Source organism: Scyliorhinus torazame, chromosome X (genome assembly GCF_047496885.1).
Source record: "Scyliorhinus torazame isolate Kashiwa2021f chromosome X, sScyTor2.1, whole genome shotgun sequence".
Classification (NCBI taxonomy): domain Eukaryota; kingdom Metazoa; phylum Chordata; class Chondrichthyes; order Carcharhiniformes; family Scyliorhinidae; genus Scyliorhinus; species Scyliorhinus torazame.
Window position 1 is genome coordinate 13,828,122 of NC_092738.1, and position 23,922 is coordinate 13,852,043.

Sequence of the window (23,922 nt, forward strand, 5' to 3'; positions counted from 1 at the left end):
GCATTGCCTTTTCGCAAACAATCAAGACACAGAATGAAGAAACTGAATGGTATAAACCTGTCACAGCTGTAGACTGTAGAGGGCACAAACATTAACAATTGGACTCTTCACACAGTGACGTTTCACAGAAGAACCAGGAGCCACGTTTAGCAGTTCGGGCGGTGAAGGGTACACTCTTCAGCGCTGCAAAAAGAAGATTGTGCAACAGAGAGAGGGGAGGAAGAGAGATTGAGAGAAATGAGAGAGTGAAAGAGAGCAGCAGAGGGTTGGGAGGAGGGGGAAAACAACAAGAAAAAGAAACCACATCAAATCATACAATAGAGAGGAGCTTCAAAATGCAAAAAGCAACACATAAAATTTGATGGTGCAGACTTTGGTTAGCACCACTGCAACAGTCCATTACTGCACCAAGAAACTGCAGCAGAACCAGGACAATCTCCTTCCTGGCGCTGAATAGCCGACAATTTTATGTGGGAAGAATCTATTGTTGATCCAAAAGCATTTCTGCTGGAGGAAGGCTCAAAGGAACTCAGCAGCAAACCAGGCAGAAACGTGATGGGATGTAGGTGTAACTTCATGAATAAATAAACACAGGCAAGACACACACACACGCAGGACACACACAAACAATCCGCATGCACACGCACCACATGCAAGCCACGCACACACAAGCTGCATATACGCACACAACATGCAAGCCGCGCACACACATTACACGCAAGCCTCATGCATACCTCATGCGGCACACAACATGCAAGCCTCTCACAGGCACACACATATGTACATACACAACACGCAAGCCACACACACAACACGCGCTAGCCACACGCATAACACGCGTAAGCCACACACAGAACCCACGCACACAACCCATGCAAGCCACACACACAACCCACGCAAGCCACACGCACACAACCCACGCAAGTCACACACACACAACCCACACACACACACAACCCACGCAAGCCACACACGCCACACACACACAACCCACGCAAGTCACACGCACACAACCCACACACACACAACCCACACAAGCCACACACACACAACCCACGCAAGCCACACACACACAACCCACACAAGCCACACACACACAACCCACGCAAGTCACACGCACACAACCCACACACACACAACCCACACAAGCCACACACACACAACCCACGCAAGCCACACACACACAACCCACACAAGCCACACACACACAACCCACGCAAGCCACACACACACAACCCACACAAGCCACACACACACAACCCACGCAAGTCACACACACACAACCCACACACACACACAACCCACGCAAGCCACACACACACAACCCACGCAAGCCACACACAACCCACACAAGCCACACACACACAACCCACGCAAGCCACACACACAACCCACACAAGCCACACACACACAATCCACGCAAGCCACACACACAATCCACGCAAGCCACACACACACAACCCACGCAAGTCACACACACACAACCCACACACACACAACCCACACAAGCCACACACACACAACCCACGCAAGCCACACACACACAACCCACACAAGCCACACACACACAACCCACGCAAGTCACACACACACAACCCACACACACACACAACCCACGCAAGCCACACACACACAACCCACGCAAGCCACACACAACCCACACAAGCCACACACGCACAACCCACGCAAGCCACACACACAACCCACACAAGCCACACACACACAATCCACGCAAGCCACACACAATCCACGCAAGCTACACACACACAACCCACGCAAGTCTCACACACACAACCCATGCAAGCCACACACACAACCCACATAAGCCACACACACACAACCCACGCAAGCCACACACACACAACCCACGCAAGCCACACACACACAACCCACGCAAGCCATACACACACAACCCACGCAAGCCACACACACAACCCACACAAGCCACACACACACAACCCACGCAAGCCACACACACAACCCCCACAAGCCACACAACCCACGCAAGCCACACACACACAACCCACGCTAGCCCCACACACACAACCCACGCAAGCCACACACAAGCCACACACACACAACCCATGCAAGTCACACACACACAACCCACACACACACACAACCCACGCAAGCCACACACACACAACCCACGCAAGCCACACACAACCCACACAAGCCACACACAACCCACACAAGCCACACACACACAACCCATGCAAGCCACACACACACAACCCATGCAAGCCACACACACAATCCACGCAAGCCACACACACACAACCCACGCAAGTCACACACACACAACCCATGCAAGCCACACACACAACCCACATAAGCCACACACACACAACCCACGCAAGCCACACACACACAACCCACGCAAGCCACACACACACAACCCACGCAAGCCACACGCACACAACCCACGCAAGCCACACACACACAACACACGCAAGCCACACACACAACCCACGCAAGCCACACACACACAACCCACGCAAGCCACACACACAACCCACGCAAGCCACACACACAACCCACGCAAGCCACACAGACAACCCACGCAAGCCACACAGACAACCCACGCAAGACACACACACAACCCACACACCAATCCACGTAAGCCACACAGACAACCCACGCAAGCCACACACACACAACCCATGCAAGACACACACACCAACCCACGCGAGCCACACACAGAACCCACGCAAGCCACACAGACAACCCATGCAAGCCACACACACACAACCCACGCAAGCCACACACACAACCCACGCAAGCCACACACACCAACCCACGCAAGCCACACAGACGACCCACGCAAGACACACACAGAACCCACACACACCAATCCACGCAAGCCACACAGACAACCCACGCAAGCCACACACACACAACCCACGCAAGACACACACACCAACCCACGCGAGCCACACACAGAACCCACGCAAGCCACACAGACAACCCATGCAAGCCACACACACACAACCCACGCAAGCCACACACACAACCCACGCAAGCCACACACACCAACCCACGCAAGCCACACAGACAACCCACGCAAGACACACACACAGCCCACACACACATAACCCACGCAAGCCACACACACACAACCCACGCAAGCCACACACACACAACCCACACAGACAACCCACGCAAGACACACACACAGCCCACACACACCAATCCACGCAAGCCACACACACAACCCACGCAAGCCACACACACAAACCCACGCAAGACACATACACAACCCACACAAGCCACACACACACAACCCACGCAAGCCACACACACACAACCCACGCAAGACACACACACACAACCCACGCAAGACACACACACCAACCCACGCAAGCCACACGCACACAACCCACGCAAGCCACACACACAACCCACGCAAGCCAAACAGACAACCCACGCAAGACACACACACAACCCACACACACCAATCCACGCAAGCCACACAGACAACCCACACAAGCCACACACACACAACCCACGCAAGTCACACACACACAACCCACACACACACACAACCCACACACACACAACCCACGCAAGCCACACACAACCCACACAAGCCACACAAGCCACACACGCACAACCCACGCAAGCCACACACACAACCCACACAAGCCACACAATCCACGCAAGCCACACACACAATCCACGCAAGCCACACACACACAACCCACGCAAGTCACACACACACAACCCATGCAAGCCACACACACAACCCACATAAGCCACACACACACAACCGATGCAAGCCACACACACACAACCCACGCAAGCCACACACACACAACCCACGCAAGCCACACACACACAACCCACGCAAGCCACACACACAACCCACACAAGCCACACACACACAACCCACGCAAGCCACACACACAACCCACACAAGCCACACACACACAACCCACACACACACAACCCACACAAGCCACACACACACAACCCACGCAAGTCACACGCACACAACCCACACACACACAACCCACACAAGCCACACACACACAACCCACACAAGCCACACACACACAACCCACGCAAGTCACACACACACAACCCACACACACACACAACCCACGCAAGCCACACACACACAACCCACACACACACAACCCACACAAGCCACACACACACAACCCACGCAAGTCACACGCACACAACCCACACACACACAACCCACACAAGCCACACACACACAACCCACGCAAGTCACACACACACAACCCACACACACACAACCCACGCAAGCCACACACACACAACCCACGCAAGCCACACACAACCCACACAAACCACACACACACAACCCACGCAAGCCACACACACAACCCACACAAGCCACACACACACAATCCACGCAAGCCACACACACAATCCACACACACACAACCCACGCAAGTCACACACACACAACACACACACACACAACCCACACAAGCCACACACACACAACCCACGCAAGCCACACACACAACCCACACAAGCCACACACACACAACCCACGCAAGTCACACACACACAACCCACACACACACACAACCCACGCAAGCCACACACACACAACCCACGCAAGCCACACACAACCCACACAAGCCACACACGCACAACCCACGCAAGCCACACACACAACCCACACAAGCCACACACACACAATCCACGCAAGCCACACACACAATCCACGCAAGCCACACACACACAACCCACGCAAGTCTCACACACACAACCCATGCAAGCCACACACACAACCCACATAAGCCACACACACACAACCCACGCAAGCCACACACACACAACCCACGCAAGCCATACACACACAACCCACGCAAGCCACACACACAACCCACGCAAGCCACACACACACAACCCACGCAAGCCACACACAACCCACACAAGCCACACACACACAACCCACGCAAGCCACACACACACAACCCACGCTAGCCCCACACACACAACCCACGCAAGCCACACACAAGCCACACACACACAACCCATGCAAGTCACACACACACAACCCACACACACACACAACCCACGCAAGCCACACACACACAACCCACGCAAGCCACACACAACCCACACAAGCCACACACAACCCACACAAGCCACACACAACCCACACAAGCCACACACACACAACCCATGCAAGCCACACACACAATCCACGCAAGCCACACACACACAACCCACGCAAGTCACACACACACAACCCATGCAAGCCACACACACAACCCACATAAGCCACACACACACAACCCACGCAAGCCACACACACACAACCCACGCAAGCCACACACACACAACCCACGCAAGCCACACGCACACAACCCACGCAAGCCACACACACACAACACACGCAAGCCAGACACACAACCCACGCAAGCCACACACACACAACCCACGCAAGCCACACACACACAACCCACGCAAGCCACACACACAACCCACGCAAGCCACACAGACAACCCACGCAAGACACACACACAACCCACACACCAATCCACGTAAGCCACACAGACAACCCACGCAAGCCACACACACACAACCCATGCAAGACACACACACCAACCCACGCAAGCCACACAGACAACCCATGCAAGCCACACACACACAACTCACGCAAGCCACACACACAACCCACGCAAGCCACACACACCAACCCACGCAAGCCACACAGATGACCCACGCAAGACACACACAGAACCCACACACACCAATCCACGCAAGCCACACAGACAACCCACGCAAGCCACACACACACAACCCACGCAAGACACACACACCAACCCACGCGAGCCACACACAGAACCCACGCAAGCCACACAGACAACCCATGCAAGCCACACACACACATCCCACGCAAGCCACACACACAACCCACGCAAGCCACACACACCAACCCACGCAAGCCACACAGACAACCCACGCAAGACACACACACAGCCCACACACACATAACCCACGCAAGCCACACACACACAACCCACGCAAGCCACACACACACAACCCACACAGACAACCCACGCAAGACACACACACAGCCCACACACACCAATCCACGCAAGCCACACACACAACCCACGCAAGCCACACACACAAACCCACGCAAGACACACACACCAACCCACGCAAGCCACACGCACACAACCCACGCAAGCCACACACACAACCCACGCAAGCCAAACAGACAACCCACGCAAGACACACACACAACCCACACACACCAATCCACGCAAGCCACACAGACAACCCACACAAGCCACACACACACAACCCACGCAAGTCACACACACACAACCCACACACACACACAACCCACACACACACAACCCACGCAAGCCACACACAACCCACACAAGCCACACACGCAAACCCACGCAAGCCACACACACAACCCACACAAGCCACGCAAGCCACACACACAATCCACGCAAGCCACACACACACAACCCACGCAAGTCACACACACACAACCCATGCAAGCCACACACACAACCCACGCAAGCCACACACACACAACCCACGCAAGCCACACACACACAACCCACGCAAGCCACACACACACAACCCACGCAAGCCACACACACACAACCCACGCAAGCCACACACACAACCCACACAAGCCACACACACACAACCCACGCAAGCCACACACACAACCCACACAAGCCACACACACACAACCCACGCAAGCCACACACACACAACCCACGCTAGCCCCACACACACAACCCACGCAAGCCACACACAAGCCACACACACACAACCCACGCAAGTCACACACACACAACCCACACACACACACAACCCACGCAAGCCACACACACACAACCCACGCAAGCCACACACAACCCACACACAACCCACACAAGCCACACACACACAACCCACGCAAACCACACACACAACCCACACAAGCCACACACACACAATCCAAGCAAGCCACACACACACAATCCAAGCAAGCCACACACACAATCCACGCAAGCCACACACACACAACCCACGCAAGTCACACACACACAACCCATGCAAGCCACACACACAACCCACATAAGCCACACACACAACCCACGCAAGCCACACACACACAACCCACGCAACCCACACACAGAACCCACGCAAGCCACACAGACAACCCATGCAAGCCACACACACACAACCCACGCAAGCCACACACACAACTCACGCAAGCCACACACACCAACCCACGCAAGCCACACAGACAACCCACGCAAGACACACACACAGCCCACACACACCAATCCACGCAAGCCACACACACCAACCCACGCAAGCCACACACACCAACCCACGCAAGCCACACACACCAACCCACGCAAGCCACACGCACACAACCCACGCAAGCCACACACACACAACCCACGCAAGACACACACACCAACCCACGCAAGCCACACGCACACAACCCACGCAAGCCACACACACAACCCACGCAAGCCACACAGACAACCCACGCAAGACACACACACAACCCACACACACCAATCCACGCAAGCCACACAGACAACCCACGCAAGCCACACACACACAACCCACGCAAGACACACACACCAACCCACGCAAGCCACACAGACAACCCATGCAAGCCACACACACACAACCCACGCAAGCCACACACACACAACCCACGCAAGCCACACACACCAACCCACGCAAGCCACACAGACAACCCACGCAAGACACACACACAGCCCACACACACCAATCCACGCAAGCCACACACACAACCCACGCAAGCCACACACACCAACCCACGCAAGCCACACACACCAACCCACGCAAGCCACACTCACCAACCCACGCAAGCCACACGCACACAACCCATGCAAGCCACACACACAACCCACGCAAGCCACACAGACACAACCCACGCAAGACACACACACACAACCCACGCAAGCCACACACACAAACCCACGCAAGACACACACACAACCCACACACACCAATCCACGCAAGCCACACAGACAACCCACGCAAGCCACACACACACAACCCACGCAAGACACACACACCAACCCACGCAAGCCACACACAGAACCCACGCAAGCCACACAGACAACCCACGCAAGCCACACACACCAACCCACGCAAGGCACACACACAGCCCACACACACCAATCCACGTAAGCCACACACACACAACCCACGCAAGCCACACACACAAACCCACGCAAGCCACACACACCAACCCACGCAAGCCACACACACCAACCCACGCAAGCCACACGCACACAACCCACGCAAGCCACACACACAACCCACGCAAGCCACACAGACAACCCACGCAAGACACACACACAACCCACACACACCAATCCACGCAAGCCACACAGACAACCCACACAAGCCACACACACCAACCCACGCAAGCCACCAGCACACAACCCACGCAAGCCACACACACAACCCACGCAAGCCACACAGACAACCCACGCAAGACACACACACAACCCACACACACCAATCCACGCAAGCCACACAGACAACCCACGCAAGTCACACACACACAACCCACGCACACACAACCCACGCAAGACACACACACCAACCCACGCAAGCCACACGCAGAACCCACGCAAGCCACACAGACAACCCATGCAAGCCACACACACACAACCCACGCAAGCCACACACACACAACCCACGCAAGCCACACACACCAACCCACGCAAGCCACACACACCAACCCACGCAAGACACACACACAGCCCACACACACCAATCCACGTAAGCCACACACACAACCCACGCAAGCCACACACACAAACCCACGCAAGCCACACACACCAACCCACGCAAGCCACACAGACAACCCATGCAAGCCACACACACACAACCCACGCAAGCCACACACACCAACCCACGCAAGCCACACACACCAACCCACGCAAGACACACACACAGCCCACACACACCAATCCACGTAAGCCACACACACAACCCACGGAAGCCACACACACAAACCCACGCAAGCCACACACACCAACCCACGCAAGCCACACACACACAACCCACGCAAGCCACACAGACAACCCATGCAAGCCACACACACACAACCCACGCAAGCCACACACACCAACCCACGCAAGCCACACACACCAACCCACGCAAGACACACACACCAACCCACGCAAGCCACACACACCAACCCACGCAAGCCAGACACACACAACCCACGCAAGCCACACACACACAACCCACGCAAGCCACACACACACAACCCACGCAAGTCACACACACACAACCCACGCAAGCCACACACACACAACACTCGCAAGCCACACACACAACCCACGCAAGCCACACAGACAACCCACGCAAGACACACACACAACCCACACACACCAATCCATGCAAGCCACACACACACAACCCACGCAAGCCACACACACAGAACCCACGCAAGCCACTCACACAACCCACGCAAGCCACACACACACAACCCACGCAAGCCACACACACAACCCACGCAAGCCACACAGACAACCCACGCAAGACACACACACAACCCACACACACCAATCCATGCAAGCCACACACACACAACCCACGCAAGCCACACACACACAACCCACGCAAGCCACACACACCAACCCACGCAAGCCACACACACACAACCCACGCAAGCCACACACACAACCCACGCAAGACACACACACAACCCACACACACCAATCCACGCAAGCCACACACACAACCCACGCAAGCCACACACACACAACCCACGCAAGACACACACACCAACCCACGCAAGCCACACACAGAACCCACGCAAGCCACACAGACAACCCATGCAAGCCACACACACACAACCCACGCAAGCCACACACACCAACCCACGCAAGACACACACACAGCCCACACACACCAACCCACGCAAGCCACACAGACAACCCACGCAAGACACACACACAGCCCACACACACACAACCCACGCAAGCCACACACACAACCCACGCAAGCCACACACACAACCCACGCAAGCCACACACACCAACCCACGCAAGACACACACACCAACCCACACACACCAACCCACGCAAGCCACACAGACAACCCACGCAAGACACACACACAGCCCACACACACACAACCCACGCAAGCCACACAGACAACCCACGCAAGCCACACACACAGCCCACACACACACAACCCACGCAAGTCACACACACACAACACACTCTTGATTTCAATCGTGCCAAGCTACTGAGCAGAAGCTGGTATTTCCCCACAAGAAGAAACACATCCCAAGCTCCTGGAAATCTTAATGAAACCATGTCACTCACTCGATGGTTCCAGGAGTTGATCTTTCTCCCAATATCCCTTGCTTTAAAAAAAAGAATCAGAGATTGCGAGAGGAGAATTCAAAACGACTGTCTATTGCAAAACTAGCTGGGTTTGAGCAGAGAAAGAAGCAGCAATAAGTCTTCTGGAGCCATGAACAAAAGGGAAAGCTGACTTGCAAACAACAGACCCAAAACAATTGCGTCCTTCTTCGCAAAACTCTCAATCGTGGCTTTACTACCTTGGATTATCCCAATGCTTTCCAGGGTGACCTCTCACCTTGCACGCACGAACATTGAGCTCATCCAAATCCCTGCTGTCCATATCCTAACTCTGGTGCTGCTCTCGTTGACCTACACGCTGGTGTTGCACCAACCCCCACTCGATTGTTATATTCCCAACCTCGTGTTCAAACCCTGCCGTGGCCTCACCCTTCCAGATAAATGTAATCTCCTCCAACCTCTTATATCTGCGCTCCTCCAAATTTGGCCTCATGGGTATCTCGGAGATTCACTGCTGCACCATTGGGGACCATGCCTTTAGCTGCCTGGACCTTAAGCTGTGCAACACCATCCTTAAACCTCTCCGGCCTCTTTGCCCGCTTCTCTCTCCGCCTTTAAGACACTCCTTAAAACCGAACTCTTTGACCAAGCTTTTGGTTACTTGTCCGAACCCCTCCTTTTGTGGCAGTGTCATATTTTGTCTGATAGTGCCCCTGCAAAGCACTTTGGAATGGTTTCCAGATACGAAAGGCACTATGTAAATGCAAGTTGTTATTGAGGCTGTTTCAATTCAGCTTCAAGTATTTGTTTGGCAATAAAAAAAAAATCTCTGCCGTACAGTTTAATTGGAATAAAAAGAGAGAGAGAGAGAAGAGGTTAGTGCTTCTCTGAGTTGCTGCAGAGAATACTTCAAGGACCAGCTCAGCCAAAGGCAATTCTTTGATCTCCTGCCTTTGCAATACAGAATGGAGCCATGTTTCTTGGACTTGGTCTGGAGCGCAGTGCAACAGTGAGCAAAGAAAAGCAGGCAAGGCACAAGCACGCAATTTGGCAGAACATCAGAAGCCAGGGTCAATGGACTGAAGGTGGTTTTCCCAGATCCTGAACCTATCCTGAACACCAAGTGGGCATTGTGCCACCAATATTTCAGCATAATATCAATAAAGGCTTGGCCACAAGGTCTAACAGTGCAACGAGGCAACTGGCTTGGGCAGAAGCAAGAGGAAATCCCACCCAAACAGAGCTGTTAATCTTGGCACTCAAGTGGTGTAACTAGGTTAGGTTTTGCAGAGGGAACATTAAGGGCAGCGGCTTCACCAGCAACTCAAAGTAGTGTCCCAACAACATACAACTTGTGAAAACGGTGGACAAAAACATGCTGCCTGTCACATTTTACCGACATTTAAGGAATCTTATAAACAAAAAGTCTCATCGAGGCAACTTGTATTTGAAATCGATCATCTGAATTATCAGTGACACATTCGGTTCGAGGACCCGGAACATCTAACCTGACTCGGGGCAGAATGCTGCCTTTTACCTGTGATGATGTCTTCAATGGTCCCATCTTTCCCTTCATACACTGGCCGGTGATCTTTGACCTGCCGTCTCCGCAACTCCGCGATGAGTTCTTGCTGTTGCCGTTTATTACGGTGACAGGGAGACTGCGAAAACAAAACCACCTTTGCTGAGGAGAGGGAAGTGAAGAAACAACCGGATTCGTTCACTATTAGGCAGGGAGATGTCCAAAACCCAGCGACAATGCAACTCGACAGTTGATCAGGACAAGAAATTAAATCTGGTATGTGCACAGTGGGGAAATAGTCGACTATGATTACGTCAAAGTGCCGGAGCAAATCTAAATTTGCATGGAGCTAAATTTACGAGAAGGTGGTGGTGAGCTTCCTTCTTGAACCGCGGCAGTCCATGTGGTGTAGGCACACCCACTGTGCTGTTAGGGATGGAGTTCCAGGATTTTGACCCGGCGACAGTGAAGGAACGGCCGATATATTTCCAAGTCAGGATGGTGAGTGACTTGGAGGGGAACCTCCAGGTGGTGGGGCTCCCAGGTATTTGCTGCTCTTGTCTTTCTAGATGGTAGTGGTCGTGGGTTTGGAAGGTGCTGTCGATGGAGCCTTGGTGAGCTCCTGCAGTGCATCTTGTAGATGGTGCACACGGCTGCCACTGTGCGTCGGTGGTGGAGGGAGTGAATGTTTGTGGATGGGGTGCCAATCAAGTGGGCTGTCTTGTTCTGGATGGTGTTGAGCTTCTTGAGTATTGTTGGAGCTGCACTCATCCAGGCAAGTGGAGAGTATTCCCTCACACTCCTGACTTGTGCCTTGTAGATGGTGGACAGGCTTTGGGGAGTCAGGAGGTGAGTTACTCTCCGCAGGATTCCCAGCCTCTGACCTGCTCTGGTAGCCACAGTATTTATATGGCTGGTCCAGTTCAGTTTCTGGTCAGTGGTAACCCCCCAGGATGTTGATAGTGGGGGATTCAGCGATGGTAATGCCGTTGAATGTCAAGGGGCATGATGGAGTGTGTGACACTCTGGGTACTTTGTACACATACGCATGAACACAGTTCTTAAATCATATTGGAATAACATAACAGTAACCACCATTTTGAAATTAAGAACCCATTGGGCTTCCCATGCCCCAGCAGAGGGCAGTAGAGCGGAGCTGCTGATTGGCTGTTGCAAGGGAAATTTGCATACCTCCGTTGTGGTCACCCTAACTTGAATGTTTACCTGAGCTAGAGACCCTAGCTGTTCGAGTGAAGACAAGCATCCAGCAGAGGGCAGTAGAGCAGAGCTGCTGATTGGCTGTTGCAAGGGAAATTTGCATACCTCCGTTTTGGTCACCCTAACTTGAAGGTGGTTTGTGGAGGAGCTGTTGTCAAGTGACACTTAAACCCGAAACACTTCTTCAGTGTTTCCCTCCCTACCCCCTCCTCTAACCAAAAAAAACAACCGCTGTAAAGATCAAGAGGAAGGCTCGAGGTCAGGTAGAAGTAGAAAGAAGTTGAACCGTGACGTCACAGCCTGCAGGTAAGGGATTGGCTGGTGACTGGTAAGTAGATTTTCTTTTCTTTTACATCAGGTCTTATCGTGCAGTGCGCAGAGGTTGCTGAGTGAGTGCTTGCTGAGAAGGGGAGTGAATAACAGGTAAGCTCTTTCTTTCTTATTCTTTTTTTATCTAGGGGGGTGGCAGGGAAGGTAGTGCAATGTTCCTCCTGCAGAATGTTTGAGGTGAGGGACGCCGACAGTGTCCCTCTGATTTCATCTGTGGGAAGTGCACCCATCTCCAGCTCCTCCGAAACCGTGTTAGGGAACTGGAGCTGGATGAACGTCGGATCATTTGGGAGGCAGAGGTGGTCATAGGTAGAAGCTTCAGGGATGTAGTTACTCCGAAGAATAAAGATAGATGGGTGACGGTGAGAGGGGCTGGGAGGAAGCAGTCAGTACAGGGACCCCCTGTGGGCGTTCCCCTTAGTGACAAGTATACCGCTTTGGATGCTGTTTGGGGGGGGGGGGGGGGGGGGAGACTTACCACGGGTAAGCCATGGGTGCAGGTCTCTGGCACAGAGTCTGTCCCTGTTGCTCAGAAGGGAAGGGGGGAGAGGAGTAGAGCATTAGTCATTGGAGACTCCATAGTTAGGGGGGTAGATAGGAGATTCTGTGGGAACGAGAGAGACTCGCGGGTGGTGTGTTGCCTCCCAGGTGCCAGGGTCCGTGATGTCTCGGATCGTGTTTTCGGGATCCTTAAGGGGGAGGGGGAGCAGCCCCAAGTCGTGGTCCACATAGGTACCAACGACATAGGTAGGAAAAGGGATAGGGATGTAAGGCAGGAATTCAGGGAGCTAGGGTGGAAACTTAGATCTAGGACAAACAGAGTTATTATCTCTGGGTTGTTACCCGTGTCACGTGATAGCGAGACGAGGAATAGGGAAAGAGAGGAGTTGAACGCGTGGCTACAGGGATGGTGCAGGAGGGAGGGTTTCAGATTTCTGGATAATTGGGGCTCATTCTGGGGTCGGTGGGACTTCTACAAACGGGATGGTCTGCACCTGGACCAGAGGGGTACCAATATCCTGGGGGGGAAATTTGCTAATGCTCTTCGGGAGGGTTTAAACTAGTTCAGCAGGGGCCTGGGAACCTGAATTGTAGCTCCAGTATACAGGAGGTTGAGAGTAGTGAGGTCATGAGTAAGGTTTCAAAGTTGCAGGAGTGTACCGGCAGGCAGGAAGGTGGTTTAAAGTGTGTCTTCTTCAATGCCAGGAGCATCCGGAATAAGGTGGGTGAACTTGCGGCATGGGTTGGTACCTGGGACTTCGATGTTGTGGCCATTTCGGAGACATAGATAGAGCAGGGACAGGAATGGTTTTTGCAGGTGCCGGGGTTTAGATATTTCAGTAAGCTCAGGGAAGGTGGTAAAAGAGGGGGAGGGGTGGCATTGTTAGTCAAGGACAGTATTACGGTGGCAGAAAGGACGTTTGATGAGGACTCGTCGATTGAGGTAGTATGGGCTGAGGTTAGAAACAGGAAAGGAGAGGTCACCCTGTTAGGGGTTTTCTATAGGCCTCTGAAAAGTTCCAGAGATGTAGAGGAAAGGATTGCAAAGATGATTCTGGATAGGAGCGAAAGCAACAGGGTAGTTGTTATGGGGGACTTTAACTTTCCAAATATTGACTGGAAACGCTATAGTTCGAGTACTTTAGATGGGTCCGTTTTTGTCCAATGTGTGCAGGAGGGTTTCCTGACACAGTATGTAGAAAGGCCAACGAGAGGCGAGGCCGTATTGGATTTGGTACTGGGTAATGTACCAGGATTGGTGTTAGATTTGGAGGTAGGTGAGCACTTTGGTGTTAGTGACCACTATTTGATTACGTTTACTTTAGTGATGGAAAGGGATAGGTATATACTGCAGGGCAAGAGTTATATCTGGGGGAAAGGCAATTATGATGCAATGAGGCAAGACGTAGGATGCATCGGGTGGAGAGGAAAACTGCAGGGGATGGGCACAATGGAAATGTGGAGCTTGATCAAGGAACAGCTACTGCGTGTCCTTGATAAGTATGTACCTGTCAGGCAGGGAGGAAGTGGTCGAGCAAGGGAACCGTGGTTTACTAAGGCAGTCGAAACACTTGTCAAGAGGAAGAAGGAGGCTTATGTAAAGATGAGACATGAAGGTTCACTAAGGGCGCTCGAGAGTTATAAGTTAGCTAGGAAGGACCTAAAGAGAGAGCTAAGAAGAGCCAGGAGGGGACATGAGAAGTCTTTGGCAGGTAGGATCAAGGATAACCCTAAAGCTTTCTATAGATATGTCAGGAATAAAAGAATGACTAGGGTAAGAGTAGGGCCAGTCAAGGACAGTAGTGGGAAGTTGTGCTTGGAGTCCGCGGGGATAGGAGAGGTGCTAAATGAATATTTTTCGTCAGTATTCACACAGGAAAATTACAATATTGTCGAGGGGAATACTGAGATTCAGGCTACTAGACTAGAAGGGCTTGAGGTTCATAAGGAGGAGGTGTTAACAATTCTGGAAAGGGTGAAAATAGATAAGTCCCCTGGGCCGGATGGGATTTATCCCAGGATTCTCTGGGAAGCTAGGGAGGAGATTGCTGAGCCTTTGGCTGTGATCTTTAAGTCATCTTTGTCAACAGGAATAGTGCCAGAAGACTGGAGGAAAGCAAATGTTGTCCCCTTGTTCAAGAAGGGGAGTAGAGACAACTCCGGTAACTATAGACCAGTGCGCCTTACTTCTGTTGTGGGCAAAATCTTGGAAAGGTTTATCAGAGTTAGTGTGTATAATCATCTGGAAAGGAATAATTTGATTAGACATAGTCAACACGGTTTCGTGAAGGGTAGGTCGTGCCTCACAAACCTTATTGAGTTCTTTGAGAAGGTGACTAAACAGGGTAAGGCAGGGTAAAGCAGTTGATGTGGTGTATATGGATTTCAGTCAAGCGTTTGATAAGGTTCCCCACGGTAGGCTACTGCAGAAAATACGGAATCATGGGATTCAGGGAGATTTAGCAGTTTGGATCAGATATTGGCTAGCTGGAAGAAGGGTGGTGGTTGATGGGAAGTGTTCAGATGGAGTCCAGTTCCTAGTGGTGTACCACAAGGATCTGTTCTGGGGCCACTGCTGTTTGTCAGAGGGACATAGAACATAGAACAATACAGCGCAGTACAGGCCCTTCGGCCCACGATGTTGCACCGAAACAAAAGCCATCTAACCTACACTATGCCATTATCATCCATATGTTTATCCAATAAACTTTTAAATGCCCTCAATGTTGGCGAGTTCACTACTGTAGCAGGTAGGGCATTCCACGGCCTCACTACTCTTTGCGTAAAGAACCTACCTCTGACCTCTGTCCTATATCTATTACCCCTCAGTTTAAAGTTATGTCCCCTCGTGCCAGCCATATCCATCCGCGGGAGAAGGCTCTCACTGTCCACCCTATCCAACCCCCTGATCATTTTGTATGCCTCTATTAAGTCTCCTCTTAACCTTCTTCTCTCCAACGAAAACAACCTCAAGTCCATCAGCCTTTCCTCATAAGATTTTCCCTCCATACCAGGCAACATCCTGGTAAATCTCCTCTGCACCCGCTCCAAAGCCTCCACGTCCTTCCTATAATGCGGTGACCAGAACTGTACGCAATACTCCAAATGCGGCCGTACCAGAGTTCTGTACAGCTGCAACATGACCTCCCGACTCCGGAACTCAATCCCTCTACCAATAAAGGCCAACACTCCATAGGCCTTCTTCACAACCCTATCAACCTGGGTGGCAACTTTCAGGGATCTATGTACATGGACACCTAGATCCCTCTGCTCATCCACACTTTCAAGAACTTTACCATTAGCCAAATATTCTGCATTCCTGTTATTCCTTCCAAAGTGAATCACCTCACACTTCTCTACATTAAACTCCATTTGCCACCTCTCAGCCCAGCTCTGCAGCTTATCTATATCCCTCTGTAACCTGCTACATCCTTCCACACTATCGACAACACCACCGACTTTAGTATCGTCTGCAAATTTACTCACCCACCCTTCTGCGCCTTCCTCTAGGTCATTGATAAAAATGACAAACAGCAACGGCCCCAGAACAGATCCTTGTGGTACTCCACTTGTGACTGTACTCCATTTTGAACATTTCCCATCAACCACCACCCTCTGTCTTCTTTCAGCTAGCCAATTTCTGATCCACATCTCTAAATCACCCTCAATCCCCAGCCTCCGTATTTTTTGCAATAGCCTACCGTGGGGAACCTTATCAAACGCTTTGCTGAAATCCATATACACCACATCAACTGCTCTACCCTCGTCTACCTGTTCAGTCACCTTCTCAAAGAACTCAATAAGGTTTGTGAGGCATGACCTACCCTTCACAAAGCCATGCTGACTATCCCTGATCATATTATTCCTATCTAGATGATTATAAATCTTGTCTCTTATAATCCCATCCAAGACTTTACCCACTACAGACGTGAGGCTCACCGGTCTATAGTTGCCGGGGTTGTCTCTGCTCCCCTTTTTGAACAAAGGGACCACATTTGCTGTCCTCCAGTCCTCTGGCACTATTCCTGTAGCCAATGATGACATAAAAATCAAAGCCAAAGGTCCAGCAATCTCTTCCCTGGCCTCCCAGAGAATCCTAGGATAAATCCCATCAGGTCCCGGGGACTTATCTATTTTCAGCCTGTCCAGAATTGCCAACACCTCTTCCCTACGTACCTCAATGCCATCTATTCTATTAGCCTGGGGCTCAGCATTCTCCTCCACAACATTATCTTTTTCCTGAGTGAATACTGACGAAAAATATTCATTTAGTATCTTGCCTATCTCTTCAGACTCCACACACAATTTCCCATCCCTGTCCTTGACTGGTCCTACTCTTTCCCTAGTCATTCGCTTATTCCTGACATACCTATAGAAAGCTTTTGGGTTTTCCTTGATCCTTCCTGCCAAATACTTCTCATGTCCCCTCCTTGCTCGTCTTAGCTCTCTCTTTAGATCCTTCCTCGCTACCTTGTAACTATCCATCGCCCCAACCGAAACTTCACACTTCATCTTCACATAGGCCTCCTTCTTCCTCTTAACAAGAGATTCCACTTCCTTGGTAAACCACGGTTCCCTCGCTCGACGCCTTCCTCCCTGTCTGACCGGTACATACTTATCAAGAACACGCAGTAGCTGATCCTTGAACAAGCCCCACTTATCCAGTGTGCCCAACACTTGCAGCCTACTTCTCCACCTTATCCCCCCCAAGTCACGTCTAATGGCATCATAATTGCCCTTCCCCCAGCTATAACTCTTGCCCTGCGGTGTATACTTATCCCTTTCCATCATTAACGTAAACGTCACCGAATTGTGGTCACTGTCCCCAAAGTGCTCTCCTACCTCCAAATCCAACACCTGGCCTGGTTCATTACCCAAAACCAAATCCAACGTGGCCTCGCCTCTTGTTGGCCTGTCAACATATTGTTTCAGGAAACCCTCCTGCACACACTGTACAAAAAACGACCCATCTATTGTACTCGAACTATATCTTTTCCAGTCAATATTTGGAAAGTTAAAGTCTCCCACAATAACTACCCTGTTACTTTCGCTCATATCCAGAATCATCTTCGCCATCCTTTCCTCTACATCCCTAGAACTATTAGGAGGCCTATAAAAAACTCCCAACAGGGTGACCTCTCCTTTCCTGTTTCTAACTTCAGCCCATACTACCTCGGAAGAAGAGTCCCCATCTAGCATCCTCTCCGCCACCGTAATACTGCTCTTGACTAGCAGCGCCACACCTCCCCCTCTTTTGCCTCCTTCTCTGAGCTTACTAAAACACCTAAACCCCGGAACCTGCAACATCCATTCCTGTCCCTGCTCTATCCATGTCTCCGAAATGGCCACAGCATCGAAGTCCCAGGTACCAACCCATGCTGCCAGTTCCCCTACCTTGTTTCGTATACTCCTGGCACTGAAGTAGACACACTTCAAACCACCTACCTGAACACTGGCCCCCTCCTGCGACGTCAAATCTGTGCTCCTGACCTCTATACTCTCATTCTCCCTTACCCTAAAACTACAATCCAGGTTCCCATGCCCCTGCTGCATTAGTTTAAACCCCGCCAAAGAGCACTAACAAATCTCCCCCCCAGGATATTTGTGCCCCTCAGGTTCAGATGTAGACCATCCTGTCTGTAGAGGTCCCACCTTCCCCAGAAAGAGCCCCAGTTATCGAAAAATCTGAATCCCTCCCGCCTGCACCATCCCTGTAGCCACGTGTTTAAATGCTCTCTCTCCCTATTCCTCATCTCACTATCACGTGGCACGGGCAACAACCCAGAGATAACAACTCTGTTTGTTCTAGTTCTGAGCTTCCATCCTAGCTCCCTGAAAGCCTGCCTGACATCCTTGTCCCCTTTCCTACCTATGTCGTTAGTGCCAATGTGGACCACGACTTGGGGCTGCTCCCCCTCCCCCTAAGGACCCGGAAAACACGATCTGAGACATCACGCACCCTTGCACCTGGGAGGCAACATACCAAACGTGAGTCTCTCACGCTCCCACAAAATCTCCTATCTGTGCCCCTGACTATAGAGTCCCCAATTACTAATGCTCTGCTCCTCTCCCCCCTTCCCTTCTGAGCAACAGGGACAGACTCCGTGCCAGAGGCCCGTACCCCATGGCTTACCCCTGGTAAGTCCCCCCCCCCACAAGTATCCAAAGCGGTATACTTGTTTCTCAGGGGAACGACCGCAGGGGATCCCTGCACTGACTGCTTTTTCCCAGTCCCTCTTACAGTTACCCACCTATCTCCAATCTTTGGTGTAACTAATTCCCTGAAGCTGCTATCTATGACCCCTTCTGCCTCCCGAATGATCCGAAGTTCTTCCAACTCCAGCTCCAGTTCCCTAACTCGGTCTTGGAGGAGCTGGAGATGGCAGCACTTCCTGCAGGTAAAATCAGCAGGGACACTAACTGCATCCCTCACCTCAAACATCCTGCAGGAGGAACATTGCACTCCCTTCCCTGCCATAGATAAGCTGCAGCGCTGGGCTGAGAGGTGGCAAATGGAGTTTAATGCAGAGAAGTGTGAGGTGATTCATATTGGAAGGAATAACAGGAAGACTGAGTACTGGGCTAATGGTAAGATTCTTGGCAGTGTGGATGAGCAGAGAGATCTCGGTGTCCATGCACATAGATCCCTGAAAATTGCCACTCAGGTTGAGAGGGTTGTTAAGAAGGCGTACGGTGTGTTAGCTTTTATCGGTAGAGGGATTGAATTTCGGAGCCATGAGGTCATGTTGCAGCTGTACAAAACTCTGTTGCGGCCGCATTTGGAGTATTGCGTACAATTCTGGTCGCCGCATTATAGGAACGATGTGGAAGCATTGGAAAGGGTGCAGAGGAGATTTACCAGAATGTTGCCTGGAATGGAGGGAAGATCTTATGAGGGAAGGCTGAGGGACTTGAGGCTGTTTTCATTAGCGAGAAGAAGATTAAGAGGTGACTTAATTGAGGCATACAAGATGATCAGAGGATTGGATAGGGTGGACAGTGAGAGCCTTTTTCCTCGGATGGTGATGTCTAGCACGAGGGGACATAGCTTTAAATTGAGGGGAGATAGATATAAAACAGATGTCAGAGGTAGGTTCTTTACTCAGAGAGTAGTAAGGGTGTGGAATGCCCTGCCTGCAACAGTAGTGGACTCGCCAACACTAAGGGCATTCAAATGGTCATTGGATAGACATATGGACGATAAGGGAATAGTGTAGATGGGCTTTAGAGTGGTTTCACAGGTTGGCGCAACATCGAGGGCCGAAGGGCCTGTACTGCGCTGTAATGTTCTTTGTTCTATGTCTAACTTGCATTGCAAAGACCAACTGCATGGATCCACAGTTTTTTTACTACAATGTCTGTCACATGCTTTGAACAAGAATGCTGCTTCATCCTGCTCGCGACACCTAGTGGCTGGATGATGAAACTGCTTCAACTTGTTAATTATTTAAAAGATGCCTCATTAACGGAGGCCCCTTTTCCAATATCCAGATGGAATGGCAACCTTTCATTGGGCATACAAATAAAGGAGGGGCTACTGCCAATTGCAGATAATGTGGTCAGATTTTAATCACTAAATCTTGGTGCGGGTGCAACAAGTGATTCGGAAAGCAAATGGAATTTTTCCTTTATTGCCAGGGACCCGGGTTCAATTCCGGCCTTGGGTCACTGTCTGCATGGAGTTTGCACATTCTCCTCGTGTCTGCGTGGGTATCCTCCTGGCCAATACTTAACCCTAAATTAACACAACTTTAAAAAAAACATGATTATCTGATCATGCTCACATTGTGGGATCTTGCTGTGCATAAATTGGCTGCTGCATTACCAACCGTGACTGTGCTTCAAACCATGGGTTGGATTTCAGACTTTGCCACCATGGCTGAGCCCCGATCCGTTTTAGAAGTTAACACAGAGACAAACGGGCTTCTCAGCAAAACGTCCCTGTGAGCATTCAGGAGCAAGACGTCCACCTGAATTTTCCTTCTCCCCTGTGAGCAAAGTTTGAAGCTGCAACAACCCGGCCTCAGTCGCAGCTTTAGAAAGCAAAGCAGAGAGTTTGCAGATCCGTGCCATCGCCTACCTTTGGGTCCTGTTGGAGCTTGGCTTCCTGGGCCAGTATCTTCTCTCGCAAAGCTTGTTCCTGTTTGTTTCGCAGTTCATTTTCCTGCTCTGCTTCCTGGAAACAGGAGAAAAATTGACAATCTTAAGCCTTTATTTTTCCATCGCCCCCCCCTCATATCATTCGGCAGTTAACGGGCATCGACCATGCGAAGAAGCAATGCTCAATCTATTACCTCCCGCTCAGCAAGTAATAAATCTCCCATTGAATCTTGCAGCACAGATGGAGGCCAGTCAGTCTGTGCTAGCCTTTTGAATGTGAATTAATTATATGCCTTTTGTTCTTTGCCATCGATCCCTTCCATAATAATGAATGCCTCTACTAAATCTCCACTTCATTTTCTCGGAGAACAACAAATTGAGCTTCTTTTAAAAAAAAATTTAGAGTACCCACTTCATTTTTTTCCCCAATTAAGGGCAATTTATCATGGCCAATTCACCTAACCTGCACATCTTTGGACTGTGGGAGGAAACGGGAGCACCCGGAGGAAACCCACGCAGACACGGGGAGAACGTGCAGACTCCGCACAGACAGTGACCCAAGGCCAGAATTGAACCCGGGTCACTGGTGCTGTGAGGCAGCAGTGCTAAATGTGCTACCGTGCCTGGCTGATCTGGCTGTGGCCTGAACTCCACTCTCCTGCCTGCACCTAACAACATAACCGTGACTCCCTTCTCAATGAAAAATCGGTCTAATCCAACCTGCACTGTTCTCTGGGGAAGAGAATTCCACATATTAACAACCCCCTGGGAGAAGAAATTTCTCCTCATCTCCATCATAAATGTGAGACCACTTATTTTGAAATTGCGAACTCCTGGTGCTAGATACCGCGCCGGAATCAGCCTAGTGAACCTTCTTCGAATTGCTCCAGTGTCAGTATATCCTTCCATAAATCAGGTCAAAACTATCTCCGGTACTCCCAAGTGTGGTTTCAACCAGATTTGACTATGGTATCCCTCACTAGTCATTAAAAACTGCAGCCCAGCAATACACCATTCGGCCCGAGTCTATACCAGTGCTTCACATAATCTACCTCTCACCCAGTCTTCATCCCATTCAATCAGTGTATCCTTCCTTCCCTTTCTTCTTCATGTATGCATCTAATTTCCCCTGAAAGCCACCGGTGCTGGTCACCTCGGCCATCCCGTGACCACAACTTCCACATTTTCCCCAATCTCTGGTCAAGACACTCTCTTCGGAATTTTGTGTCTTTTCATTGCATTTTCTTTTCCATGTAAACACACCATGATTGAGTGATTGGACTGCCCCCCACCCCGACCACCCCATGTTGACCACATCCCCAAATCTATTGCGGCCTAATGAAGCTCCTTATTTGGTAATAGTTTGCAGTACAGAGCACGAAAAGGGATGGCAAATTCATCTCTCCTTCACCTCCAAGTCAATCAACGCAGCAGCTGTGTTTACTGAAGGAAGGAGGTTTCAACTCTTTTTGTTAAACAATATTTCATTTGGGAAACAGCTCAAGTCGCACGTGCTTCAGAAGATAAATGCCAGACGCAAAGCGGCCTGTTGGATTCCTTGACTCGCTGATGAAAGGAGTGCAAAATGGCTCTTTTTACTCACAGATGAAGCAGCCCAGGCTGGAACCCCTTCGATTCCATTTCCACCCGGCCTAGTCTATTATTAACGCACACACAGAAACAGGAGGCCATTCTGCCCTTCGGATCTGCTTCTGATCCTGTACCTCAAATCCACCTATGGCTCCATATCACTTGATGTCACGATGCAATAAATATCTCAGTCCTTGTTATAACCTGCCTGCTTACCATTGTCTGACTAATGACTATCCCACAATCCTGTGGGAGTATGAGCTTCCCCAATGAGGGGGGCGGAGAAACCATTAGTAAACTCCTAGTATAAATAAAGCTGGC

The 23,922-nt window shown here is 51.2% G+C and overlaps 1 protein-coding gene across 4 annotated transcripts in view; it reads right to left on the reverse strand.

The window, feature by feature from the left end:
- Nucleotides 1-23,922, reverse strand: part of LOC140405528 (formin-like protein 3) — a 923,557-nt gene that overhangs the window by 47,452 nt on the left and 852,183 nt on the right. For 2 of the 4 annotated variants that reach the window (XM_072494084.1, XM_072494081.1), the window contains 3 exons: nucleotides 21,992-22,087; nucleotides 11,878-12,001; nucleotides 58-183 (listed from right to left, as the gene is read on the reverse strand). In XM_072494084.1, coding sequence (XP_072350185.1) covers nucleotides 92-183; nucleotides 11,878-12,001; nucleotides 21,992-22,087 — 312 coding nt within the window. In that variant the 3' untranslated portion in view covers nucleotides 58-91. The remainder of the gene's footprint in view (nucleotides 1-57; nucleotides 184-11,877; nucleotides 12,002-21,991; nucleotides 22,088-23,922) is intronic. The other 2 variants (XM_072494083.1, XM_072494082.1) reach the window with 1 other exon arrangement.